Source organism: Marmota monax, unplaced genomic scaffold (genome assembly GCF_021218885.2).
Source record: "Marmota monax isolate L192 unplaced genomic scaffold, Marmota_monax_Labrador192_F-V1.1 WCK01_AAM20220418_F8-fsc00006, whole genome shotgun sequence".
Taxonomy (NCBI): Eukaryota; Metazoa; Chordata; class Mammalia; order Rodentia; family Sciuridae; genus Marmota; species Marmota monax.
The window spans coordinates 12,694,650-12,707,770 of NW_026693712.1; the positions used below are offsets into that span (position 1 = coordinate 12,694,650).

General features: G+C 38.2%; 2 protein-coding genes across 6 annotated transcripts in view; one reads left to right on the forward strand and one right to left on the reverse strand.

Moving 5' to 3' along the window:
* The first annotated feature begins 7,495 nt into the window (after nucleotides 1–7,495).
* Nucleotides 7,496–8,767, forward strand: Gpr151 (G protein-coupled receptor 151). The gene has a single exon (XM_046460419.1). The coding sequence runs from the start codon at nucleotides 7,496–7,498 to the stop codon at nucleotides 8,765–8,767; it is 1,272 nt and encodes a 423-aa protein (XP_046316375.1).
* A 3,216-nt stretch (nucleotides 8,768–11,983) lies between these two features.
* Tcerg1 (transcription elongation regulator 1) overlaps nucleotides 11,984–13,121 on the reverse strand; it is a 65,242-nt gene continuing 64,104 nt past the window's right edge. For 4 of the 5 annotated variants that reach the window (XM_046460102.2, XM_046460101.2, XM_046460100.2 and 1 more), the window contains one exon: nucleotides 11,984–13,031. In XM_046460102.2, coding sequence (XP_046316058.1) covers nucleotides 12,830–13,031 — 202 coding nt within the window. In that variant the 3' untranslated portion in view covers nucleotides 11,984–12,829. The remainder of the gene's footprint in view (nucleotides 13,032–13,121) is intronic. The other variant, XR_006855196.2, reaches the window with a different exon arrangement.

The window sequence follows — 13,121 nt, forward strand, 5'->3', positions numbered from 1 at the left end:
CAGAAACCTTTCCTATGCAGCCTTCCCTGACAAATCCAGGAACTCTCCTGGCCTCTAAGTTTTTAAAATATTTAGAGTCTATCTGTGATTTATATCCCCTATTAAAGTTTCAAAGAATTATCTGAAGGGCCACAACAGTAACTGGGTGTTGAAGGGGGCTTCAGAAAATAGTACCATGATTCCACCAACACTTGCTTAATTCATATAGCTCCCTTTTTTCTGTATATTTTCTATATATTTTATCTGAAAAAAAGTTTGCCATGGCCAAAGTAAGTTTGAACACCATTAGCCCACAATATGAACTTGGCCATTGTGCTACAATATTTCCAATGGTATGGTCTCATGGAAGATTACAGGCAGTAATTTCACTGAAGCACACCCTGTCTCCTTGGAGTGACTTCAAAGAATTGGCAAGACCTTCGTTCCACTTCCTTATTTTTTTCCACAACCTCAGAATGGCTTTTTTGTTGAATGACTACTCCCATTGACTACTCAGATGACACCAGAAATCATGCTTTACTATTACCTAACATCACAAAAAGCACATCCTTTCCAGAAGCATTTCAAGAGATTTCAACATTCATCAAATGACTTTTGCTACCAGTTGCCAAATACAGTACTATGCATGAAAGTAAAGTAGCTACTTAGGCTTAGGCTAGACTTGAACTTTAAAGGTGGAAGAACAGAGATATACCGTCCAATTAAAAGTATAAAAAATTTAAAATTCACTCCTTCAGTCATCCTGCTCATATTTGAAGAATTTGACAGGCACATATGGCTAATGAGTACCATATTGGATAGTGGCAATATAGAACATTTACATCACAAAAAAAAATCTCAAATAACAGTGACATAGAGGCCAGTGAGTATGTTTCATAATGTATGTTCTAAAAAAAGTTGTTTGACAAGACGCTGTGATCCCAGCTAAATTAATCTGAAAATTCAGGATCCTAAATCCTGTGCTTTACATATTAAAACATTAATGCTGTGAATCTCTACAGAGATTCTAGTATCCGACAGATCCAAATTTGTTATTAGAGACAGGGTCTCCCGGAGTTACCCAGGCTGGCTTGGAACTCACAATCCTTCTGCCTCAACCCTTCAAGTAGGTGGGATTACAGTTGTGTACTATCATGCCCAGCTGGATACATCCAGTCTGCATTCCAGCTGTTGGTTAATAGCAGTGTGATCTTGAGTTACTTTACTTTGAACCAGTTTTTTTTTTCATTTAATGGAAATAGAACTCTTTAGCAATGTCATTAAGAATGAAATGAGATAATGCATGAAAAATTTAAGTGCTTCGAAAATAGAAGTCTCAACAAAATCTCTGCTAATTTTTCTTTCTCAAAATTCAGAGAAATCCTACTTAATTTTGTTTAGTCCAGCATCTCCCAAATTCATTAACAATTTTGTTAGAATATGTGAAAGAATAAGATCTCCCCCAAAGAGGTCTACACCCTAAACACAGGAACCTGTGTTTGTTATGTTACTTGACCAAAATCTTAAAGATTTTGAGATGGGGAAATTATCCTGAGTTACCCAAGCAAGCGCAGTAAAAATCACAGGGATTGTTTATAAAGACGGAGGCAGGTGGGGTGGTTAGAGAAGGGAGAGGCGATGATAGAAGCAGAAACCAAAGGCAGAGAGATTTGAAGATGCTGTGCAGCTGGCTTTAGATGGAAAAAGAGGATATCAGCCAAGAAATATGACAGCCCCAAAAAACTAAGAGAGGTGGACAGATTCTCCCCAGAGCCTCCAGAAGGAGCACACCTCTGCTGATACACTGATTTTAGGACTTCTGACCTTTAGACCTATAAGATTGGTGTATTGATTTATGCTACTAAATTCGTAGTAAGCTATAGACAGCTGCAATAGGAAATGCCTGAACATATAACACAGAATGCCTGAAAATATCCCAAGAGATACTTATGTTTCACCGAGGCTGGCCTGATAGGAAGAACTGAAACCAGAATCACAATACAGGATCTATCTCAGTTTAGCAAATCAGCTTTGTGATGAAGAGCAAGTCACAACCTCTGGGACACCTCGGTTTCTTTTAACCACAATATCATCACCACTTCGACTTAATTTTTTAAAAACTTATGAAGGTAAAAATTAGATACTTTGACTTCTCAATTACAAGGGGATAGTTATGCATAAAGTAGAAAAGTTTTAGAAGAAAATTAGAACTTTCTGTAATTTTAACAAGAAAATGTATGAGAAAGGAAAAGTATTTTTTAAAAAGCTTTTTTAATGCATTTATCAGAAATTGACAAACATTTTGCACCCAGGTTGAAACATTTAGAATCAGATTCTGTAGCTTCCCTTCTCCATCAAAACAGTTTTTTTTGTTGTTGTTGTTGTTGGTTTGTTTATAAGATTTGAGTGCAATTTATTATTGTTCGTGTTAAAAATGTTACCAGGATGGGGATATGGCTTAGTGATAAGGACTCACTCCTGTGTGGCAAGCACTCCAAGGTCAACTCCCAGAACCATCACCCCGCCACACCAAAAGTTACCACACCAGGCTTATTTTGCTCACCGTGCAATATGCCAATCACTGAAAAGACAAGTTTTGCAAATTAGAAAGCATATTCAGGAAGCAGCTTGTGAGGAGACAGGAGAGCAATCTGCCTCCCCAGGATTGGGTTTGGGGATATCTATTTGCTGAAGCATGGAAAAGTGAATGAATCACATTCCTCTGTCCTTACCATGATAATGCACACATCAGGGGTGTTATCGACAGTCAACCAAAAGTGAGTAACCTAAAAGCAGGTTAAGCAGGTTAAGTCTAGAAAAGCAAGTAAGAGCAGATGAAGTCTAAAGGATTTATTTCAGTTTCCCCTGGTTTCAATAATAAATTTTTTTCTCTCCCAAACGTGAACAAAAAGGGCAAAATCTAGACGGCAAGAGATGCCTTGCTCATTTTTTAAAAAGTGAAGTCTGGGATTCAAGGAAAGCAACATTCTTTGCTTTTTTTTATGTGCCACCAAGAAATCAAATTCATGTTGGATCTCTGAACACTGCCTTCCTTGCCCAACTCATCTGGTCCTGGGATGTTGGACACCTGCGTGAAGATGTTTTACCCCCTGCCAAGTTTGGTAGTCATGGAAACAGATCTAGTCACGCTAAGGAGACCACCACAAGCATGTTGCTGATCGGGGTGGGAACAGGAAGAGAATAATATCCACCAAATGTTGAATTGTACACTTTAATGGATGAATTGTATGACATGAATGAAACTTTTTTTTTAATGAAAAAATTCTTGTACAAGGTGGTTGGTTGTGGCAACTAGATTTTTTCCCCTAATTAATGGAACATGTCTTTCAGTAGAAAACCACAGCAAATAATACTCTAAAAAATAAGACATCTATAGCCAGGGATGGGCTGGTTATATCTAAGCAGGACTATCCTGGGCCTGTTAAGGTATTTAAATGCTTTACTTGCTAAAAAAGACATGCTGGTACAATATAGTACCCCATATATTCTTCACTGTGGATAAATCAACCTCTGACACCTCTCTCTAGGGAATTTTTGGTTGACTGGAGCCCCTCATTACATTATAACAAAAATTGTGGCTGCAATTACAATTTGCATCATAATAATATAAAAGCAAACTCTTGGGAAGGAAAAAAGGAGTAAATATATGCCTCAGAATATCAGCCACAGTCATGTTTGGATAGGACTAAGTTCTATATAAGCTGGCACAATGCAGATACACCCTCATGTTTTTACCCTCCTTTTTCTTTCCCAAGGAGCCATCACATTTATGTCCAAATTTTATCCTCCCCAGAGTCAAAATGGGCAGTTATTAACAAAGAACCCTGCCAGAGAATAGGATAGGGTGAAAGAAAAACCACATCCGTCCACCTGGCATCCAAGACTCCAGCTTGTGTCAAGCCATCTTCCAAAGGACAAATAACTGTCTCCAAACTGGAAAATGAGGTTTTGACTCTAATCCAAAATGACCTTTTTTGACTTAATAGTCTCATTTTTCAAAGATATGGTTGAGGTCTTCTAACTTTTAGTCCCTGGCTCTCCCCAACAACAAAAGCAAGATGAGGTCTCAGACCCAGTCATACCCACTCACTTACCTCAGAGATGAACTGTTGCTCTGCTCACACCTCTAGCCTGGACTGACACTCTGGAATACCAGACATTAGATAATGGGAATGTCACTAAGGAAGGCCCCGCAGCAAAAGATACTCCACAAAAGCAACTGTGGTCCAAAAAGAGAAGCACAATCAGGAGATGACAAAACAGGAGACCCAACAAAGCACAATAGTCAGCAAAGGAAAAAACAGTAACCATACTCACGGGTTTTCATTAATATTGTGGGTGGTAGTGAAAAAACTGCGTGCCAAATTGTGAGTACCCACAGAGACGGAACTGAGCATGCTTTAAAAGCTCTCCAGCAGGCTAACAAACTGCAGCTGGTCCGTGAAGCCCAGCCTGATTCAATGTGTTCCACGAGGAGTTCAAAGCCTGAACACCTGTGGGTTGTTGGAGAGGTTCACCCTCAGAGATGGAAGAACACTGTGCAGCACTGAACAACCTCTCTGAGAAGCAGCAGCTGTTTTCTGGTGTGCTAAACAGAGTTACTGAATACATAGCAATGATAAGCTCCAAAAAGGTACTGGCAGAAGTGAGTGAGAAGGTGCATGGCTAAGTTCTCTGCTCCAATATCACTTCTTCCAAGAAGACTTTCCAGGCTCTCCCCCAACCTCCCAACCCCAACCCCTCCAACCCCTGGTGTGGGTCAGATGCTCTCCTCCAGGCATCCATAGCAGCCAGGACTCTTCAATGACAATTTTCATTGTCCCTGAGATTTGTCTCTGCCCCCTAGATTGTAGCTCCTTAAAAAAGAGGACTCTTCTTCCACTCTGGGTTCTCAGGGTTAGTATCACACCTAGCACAAGAATGGCCCGATACATATTCACTGAAAGAAAAGCGTGAGCTTTTCTCGCCCATGACAGAAGGCTCAATTTTTATTGGTTGAATTCTGCTAATTTGAGGATCATGTTACTTAAAGAACAATATCCCACAATTTCTTTGTTTGGGCGGGATAGCAAACAGCTTATAAACAGCTCTGAAACCCAACTCTGGACTCTTGGGGTTCCCACTCAACTCAGTCATCTACTAGCTGTGTAGTACTGACCCACAGGCAAGCTATTATATATCTCAGTGTCATCATCTGTGCAAATAGAGAATACAATCATACCCTCTTCGGGAGCTGTCATGAGGAGCTAAATGCCTGAAACACATGGCACAGAGACTGATTCTTAGGATGCACTCAAAAAAGATTGTCATGATTGTTAGCCCTTCTCTGGAACTAAGCTATAGGGCAAACTTTGCCCAGTGTTGGTAACACCACGTTCACATTTAGCTCTGCTTTTACCAGAAACCAGTTATAAGACTGACCACAAATTGCTCTATCTAGGTTCTTTTGAGATTAAGCTGACTGATGTCCCTTGCTACTTAAATATAAATTCTTTCAGTATAAAGTAGAATTTTAAAAAAATGTCTATGGCCCAAATTTTTAGTTGTTTTATTACTGCTTCACAATTTCCAAGGGTTGTCTCTTGGCAACATCATGGCAGGTAGTATCCCCTATTAGGAAAAGCAGCATGAGACCCAGCTTAGGCTTCGGTGGCATGGAGCTGCAGAGTTGCTAGGATCATATAGCACGAGTGTGGAAGCAGACCAGGCTTTCATGCAGTTTTTTGAAAAAAGCTTTATTGAGGTATAGTTTACATATCACAAATTAATATATTTGGGTATACAATTTAAGGTTTCAGTAAATTTAGAGTTATACATTTCCATCATCCCAAAAAAGATCCTTTATGCCTATTTGTAATGACTACCTCTCCACCACACCCCATCCCTCTAAGTCCACAAGAGCCAGAGCTATAGTTCTACCTCCCAGAGAAAAAGGGAAAGGAAACAAATCGAACAAACCCAGCACCACCGAAGCTTCTCCAGTAGGTAGCTTTATTGGTCAGACTTATCACTGAGATCAGGGTTTAGAGGATTTTAAAATGTCATTCCTTTCCTTTCCTTTCCTGAGAAGAACTGGTGAGAGCAAAATAACCAGAATTCAGAGTCTGACGACTAGTCCAGTACCATCTCCATTGGATCACACTAAAAGCACTTCTGATTCAGTCACGCTTAGGGTGGAAGGTGTCTTCATTTCAACTCTGCCCCTTCCTTTGAACCATGTTAGCTCATCTAGTCCTCCCCAGAGTGTCCACTGCCTTGCAACACTTTCCAATTTCAGACTGGTTCCAGAATTATTTAATCTGAAAAATTTTCTTTTCCCAACTTTAAATGTCATTTTCTTTTAAATCTCTTAAAAAGCCTTCAACATAGAAATTATTGATTTTTCTTTTATTTCTCGTCTTGGTTAATCTTTTAGGAATTCTCTCTGAAAAGCAGCTTAATTCATCATGTGGTTGTCTTTATCACCATCACTTTTTGAAAAGCCTCATTAGTAAGCAAACCTCTAATTCCAAGCTCCGCGATTATCTCTAAAAAACCCACAATAGACTAAACTTGAGTCAACCATAATTAGATTTAATAGGACTTTTTCCCATTTTTTTTTCACTACCCAGCTGTGCTTGATATCAGCAAGCTGTTGACAGGACCAAAGGGGTGTTGAGGGTAGGGTAACAAGGAAGCAGATCTCTGCAAAAAGGGAAGGAGCAGCAGCATTGGTTCTGTTTAAAACTGGCTCTCCAAGTGTGTCTCCCAACCAGAAGCAAGGAAGCATTTGAAATTGTTAGAAATGTCAATTTGGGGGTCCTAGTACAGACCTACTGGATCAGGCTATCCAGGGGATTCTGAGGCATGCTTGAATATAAAGGACTTGGTTCAGATGTAGTGTTTACTGAATTGTAGATCTCAAAATTTTAGAAACAAGCTCGTTGAAAATAAGTGCCTTGAATGCGGCTGGGGTTATGGCTCAGTGGTAGAGCGCCTGCCTGGCATGTGTGAGGCACTGGGTTTGATCCTCAGCATCACATAAAAATAAATAAAAATAAAGGTACTGTGTCCATCTACAACTAAAAAACAAAAAACAATTAAAAAATAATAATTGCCTTGACTGGCTTTAGTGATCTTTCCCCACTTCTCCCCCAACTCCCTGCCCCGAGGAACAAATCCCACTTACGTGTATGTTCTTCTCATTTATCTTTTATAAGCATTATATTTTTATTACTCTACAGGGCTGCTATTTGGTATTAGACTTGCTAATGAGCAGCAACTGTGTGTGCTGCTGCTGCTGCTGCTGCCTGTCATTTGGTGCAGGCACAGGTATAAGGCATGCAGCAGAGAAGAGCTTAGCAACCAGGCTTCTTCCACATTCTGTTCTTGGGAAACAAGCCAGGAGGAGGGTCCAAAGGTGTCATTTGACACTGACGACAGAATTTATTTCCTATGCAGAAGAGCGGAGACAGAAGACAAACCTAAATGAGCTAACTTCCTAAGGAGGAACTGGATGGAGAAGGTGATGTTGGCAGCTGCCTTTGCCAACTCCAACTCCAGCATCATGAATATGTCCTTTGCTTACCTCCATTTTGCTGGAGGGTACCTGCCCTCTGACTCCAAGGACTGGAGGACCATCATCCCAGCTCTCTTGGTGGCTGTCTGCCTGGTGGGCTTCGTAGGGAACCTGTGTGTGATTGGCATCCTCCTTCATAGTGCTTGGAAGGGAAAGCCATCCATGATTCATTCCCTGATTCTGAACCTCAGCCTGGCTGATCTTTCTCTCCTGCTGTTTTCAGCACCTGTTAGAGCTACAGCATACTCCAAAGGTGTTTGGGATCTAGGCTGGTTTGTCTGTAAGTCATCTGACTGGTTCATCCACATGTGCATGGCAGCCAAGAGCCTGACAATTGTTGCAGTGGCCAAAGTATGCTACATGTATGCAAGTGACCCAGCCAAACAAGTAAGTGTCCACAGCTGCACCATCTGCTCAGTGCTGGTAGCCATCTGGGCTGTGGCTAGCCTGCTACCCCTGCCAGAATGGTTCTTCAGCAATACCAGGCACCACGCAGGTGTGGAAATGTGCCTCATGGATATACCAGCTGTGGCCGAAGAGTTCATGTCAATGTTTGGTAAGCTCTACCCTCTCCTGGTATTTTGCCTTCCATTACTTCTGGCCAGCTTTTATTTCTGGAGAGCTTACAGTCAATGTAAAAACCGAGGAACTAAGACTCAAAATTTTAGAAACCAGATGCGTTCAAAGCAACTCACAGTGATGCTGTCCAGCATTGCTATCACCTCTGCTCTTCTGTGGCTCCCTGAATGGATAGCATGGCTATGGGTATGGCATCTGAAGGCTGGAGGCTCAAGCCCACCACAGGGTTTCATAGCCCTGTCTCAAGTCCTAATGTTTTCCATTTCTTCAGCAAATCCTCTCATTTTTCTAGTGATGTTGGAAGAATTCAGGGAAGGTTTGAAAGGCTTATGGAAATGGATGGTAACCCAAAATCCCCCAAGAGCCTCTGAGACTCAGGAAACACCAGTTGGTAACTTGGAGGTTCTTCCTGACAAGATTCCATCCCCAGAGACCTCAGCATCCATTCCAAAGAAAGAGAAACCTGCCTCTCCCAACTCTAGTAAAGAGAAAATGGAGAAGGCAGAGATTCCAGTCCTCCCTGATGTAGAGCAGTTTTGGATTGAGAGGGACACTGTCCCTTCTGTACAAGACAACGATCCTATCCCCTGGGAACATGAAGATCAAGAGACAGAGGGTTGTGATAAATAAAGTTCCAAAGAAAAATGAATTATGGTTATTGTATTTACTTGTACTGCTGCTTATTAATACTGCTGACTTTACCATACAAAATTATTAGCCATTAAGAATTACAAAAATGCTTCTGCATTTTCAAAATGTGCAATCTGGTAAGTAAAACACTATGTAATATTTATGCTTCAGAATTATAACCTGGAAGTCCAAAAAATTCATGTAAAGTGTTTAGTATAAAGAAGCTGCTGCCAAAGTGATGAGATAGTTAAGCTATTTAGTCACTTGTTCACAGTGAATGTTTCTATTATGTGCATCTTAGAACCAGCTCTGTACTGTGCTGGCTGAAATTGAGCTTCTGTCTGTTAAAGGTTGAGCCTGTATATATATTCATATTCAGTTTCTTCCTAAACCTGCTGGCCCTAATGTCATCAATTTTTATTTCACATAACCAAAGCTCAAGATCCACTTCCACTTAAGAGCTTTCTCTAACACAATGAGTAAATTTTACTTAATGAGCTACTTGTTTGATAAATGTTAGTTTACTTAATGAAAATCCATGTTAATTTTCCCAATCAAAGTTAACAAATAAGGAAACAACCTTATCCCAATTCTGGGTTAATTTCAAACCATAGCTATTTTTGGCAAAGTTTAAGTAAGTTTAAACTTTTCTGTATACTATAAAGTCTTCTTCAATGATTTTTTTAAAGCCACTTAAATGGGTCTTTAGCTATAAAGTCTGAGAATTTTAGGAGCCTAACATGACATCCTATATTGTGATATGGAAAAAATATATTTTTTAAAAAAACAACCTTCCTTCTCTTCCAAACTGCTTGAAAGTTATTTTTCTTAAAACAGAAATCTGTTCTTCCCAGTATCTCCCTATCCCATGATAAACAGTGACATAGCTATTAACCATTAATTAAAGGCAAGCCTCAAATATAAAGGATGGAGGTAGTAAACTTTCTTGTTAAAAGGTATTAATTTTACCCCTAAACACTTATCCAGAAACCTACTCAACTTTTAAAATATTGTAGGGCTTCTAAGTTATAAAAATAATCAAGTAATAAGTGTGAAAAAAGTATGAAAAGACAAATTGGCTGATAATAGAAAATAAAAATCACAAGTATAATAAATAATGAAAAGCAATAAAAATCAAATCTGTATTCCTAGACATAACAGCAAAATTTAAATAGGCAGTAACTGTTCATTTTATAGTAAAACATCATATTCAGTAAAACATAATAATTATGACACACTTCTTCCCCTTTTAAATACAAAAAGGACATTTATCTATCATTACTTTCATATGGAATTCTTTGGTATTTTTATTGAGGGGGGAAAATAAAGCGAGCAATGGAAAATCAGAAATATCAAGAATATGCTGTGCAATAAATAAAAACAAAGATACTGTGTCCATCTACAACAAAAAATACTTTAAAAAAGAATATGCTATGCAAAGAAATACTGTTGTTTTTTAATGTTCAATCTGTGGGTTTGGGGATTTTTTTTCCCCTAATAAATGATCATAGTTTGCTTTTTAACACAAAAGGTAGAACTGTTTTTATTTGCTTCAATCCAAATTTTACTTGAAAGTTTCATGTTAAAGAATAATTTAACCCAAGAACCCAAAATATTGTTTTGTGATACTAAGTTATACAAAAAAGTCACCATTAAAATTGTTTGTGATGAACCATTTGAATAAAGGTTTTTATGTTCACTATATATTTAGAAAATATAGGATGTAAACTTTCAGTGTTTGACATTTTAACTTGTAAAGAAATAAAAACAATTATGTTTGACTTCAGGTAGTTTTTGGAAACTTAAACTGTGTCTTGAATCATCTTTTCAAAATCACCACTTGGAATGATGGGGCTTTTTATAGTAAGGAAGTCCGACCTTAACAGTAGCTCAGGGTAAAATGATTTTTCAGAGTCTGTAGACAAGCACCATATCTGCGGGGCACAGCAACTCATACCTGCAATCCCAGCACCTGGGGAGGCTGAGGCAGGAGGATTGCAAGTTTAAGGTCAGCTTTAGCAACTTAGCAAGGCCTTGTTTTAAAATAAAAAGGGCTAGTGGTGAAGTTCAGTGGTAAAGCACCTCTGGATTCAATTCTCGGGGGGGGGGGGGGAAGCACCACCACCACCACCACCATATGAAGATACTGATACTGAAAACAAAGCATACTTTTAATGAACCTTTCATTAAGGATGTGACATGGTGAATCCTGATTTGATCCCTTAAAAAAATCTGTACAGAAAATTTTGATTTGTGCAATCAAACTCAAAATATTTTAAAAGTAGGATACATGAGATATCACCAAGCCATTGTCTTCACACTGCTGATTTACTGTGAGAAAACAGAAATGTGGTGAGTAGGCAAACAATTCTGTGTGGAATTTAGAATAACAAAAGAAGACGTGAAAACATCTGAAGAGTAATAATATTTCTATAATAGTTGTGCTCCTTTTGGCAAGCACTTTACTTTGTGAATTTATAAAAATAAAATTTCAAAACGAGAGAAAAAATACAAATCCCATTTTTTCAGATTAAGACCTTAGTTTGATCCACTGGTGCCAGGTTTCTACAGAGTTCACACAATTTCTACAGCACTTAATAGATCCAAGCTATTTAGCAAGTAATATGGATGTGCATGTGTCTCTAATTATATACATATAACTTACAAATACAGATCTGTTTGAATTCCCTCTTTCTAGCTTTTGTTGTAATCAGTAGGTATGAAATTAACAGGAAAGAAAAATCATGCGGCACTCAGAAACTGGCAAACTATGAAAGGATAACATAGTTCTACTTTGTTTTTGATTGGGGAGGTAAAGTTAGAAAAAGCAATTGAGAATCAAAGTTTCATGGTGTGATACGCATGACATTGATAGAACGTCAAAAAGGCACAAACCATCAATGTTTCTATAAATGGCAAAACAAACAAACAGAAAAGAAGCAAAGCAAAGAAAAACAAAACAAAAATCAGCATCTTCTTTCTAGTAAGCAATAAATATTACTAAGGGACTTCAGCATCCAAAAAAAATGGTTCTGTACAAATTTCTTCTCTTTATACTGGGAAATACTGCATTCATATTCAAGATTTTAAAAACTATGTAATAGTCAAGATTCAAAGATTACTTTCTTTGTGCCAAATTGCACCTGCTGTTTCTTTTAAAACAGGTATAAAATTAGTTCTTATAAATTATGTAACAATAATCATATATAATCCACATATATAAAAAGGATTGGTTTATTGTAGTTCAAATACATAAACTGAACATTCAAACATCTTAAACTTTAGAAACAAAAGTTTAACATTCAAACAGGAGTATAGTTTACAGGGAACACCCAGAAAGGTAATTTTGTTGTCTAATCCAGAATATTGATAAAGATCACTTAATGGAGAATAAAATATATTTAACCAGGAGTTCTATTCTGGTCAACATGTTAGTTATGAATGTGGTTCCATACCTGAGAAGAAATTACTAAATAAATCTTCTCTTAGGCTAAACAACAAGACTTGGCCTGTAATTCAGAGGGAATAATCAAAGCACATAAGTGAACAAATAAAACTAAACTGTTCTTTAGAAACAAAGGTAAAAGTATATCCATTATAATATTCTTAGCCTCTGGAAGAATTCAATTTTCAGTGTTTTCTCTTTTACCCGCATTAAAAAAAAAAAATCAAAACAAACCCCAACTTAAATTTTCTTGGGAGTCTGTGGTATTTGAATCTTGCAAGTTCAAACCACAAATGCTCTTTTGTCTTGCATGAATAACACTGCTAGAAAGAACGTCACCAAGTCACTGACTTCCACACCTCATAAAAAGATGATTTTTAGCTTCAGTATTTTAGATTTACTAGAGATAGCCTATATTTGAGTATGTATGTCAGTCATGCCACACAAAGAAAAGCATATTTCCAAAATATTCTGTTCAGAAACTGTTCGCAAATGCTTCTCCTGTTGTCAGATGATTTTCCAATAGGTTGACTAATGCACATATATGTAAAAACCTGAAAATTGGCTCATGCAAGCGTTTTGAATTAATAGATACCCCTGTGGAAGAGTATTTGGATTTATTTTGTTGATCGTCTAGTGGGTTCTGATGCTGTGGGAGGTGGTGGTGGACCCCGGCGATCCAGGTCATCAACATATGCCACAATCAGTTTACGCCTCTCCTCTGGCACACAGTCCAGTACTAGATACCGTTTGTCATTCTGCAAAATTTTTTCTACATCTTTCAGGTGCTGATCAGATTCTTGGATTAGCTTTTTGGATCTGAAATAAGAAAAAGAAGACCAAGAATTACTGACTGCTGTTCACTGGTCTTTCAAAAATGAGCTGGAAATGTCCATCTAGTTCCTAATT

Coding starts and splice junctions, on each gene's coding strand:
- Gpr151 (XM_046460419.1), top strand. CDS start 7,496: ATGGAGAAGGTGATGTTGGCAGCTGCCTTTGCCAACTCCAACTCCAGC.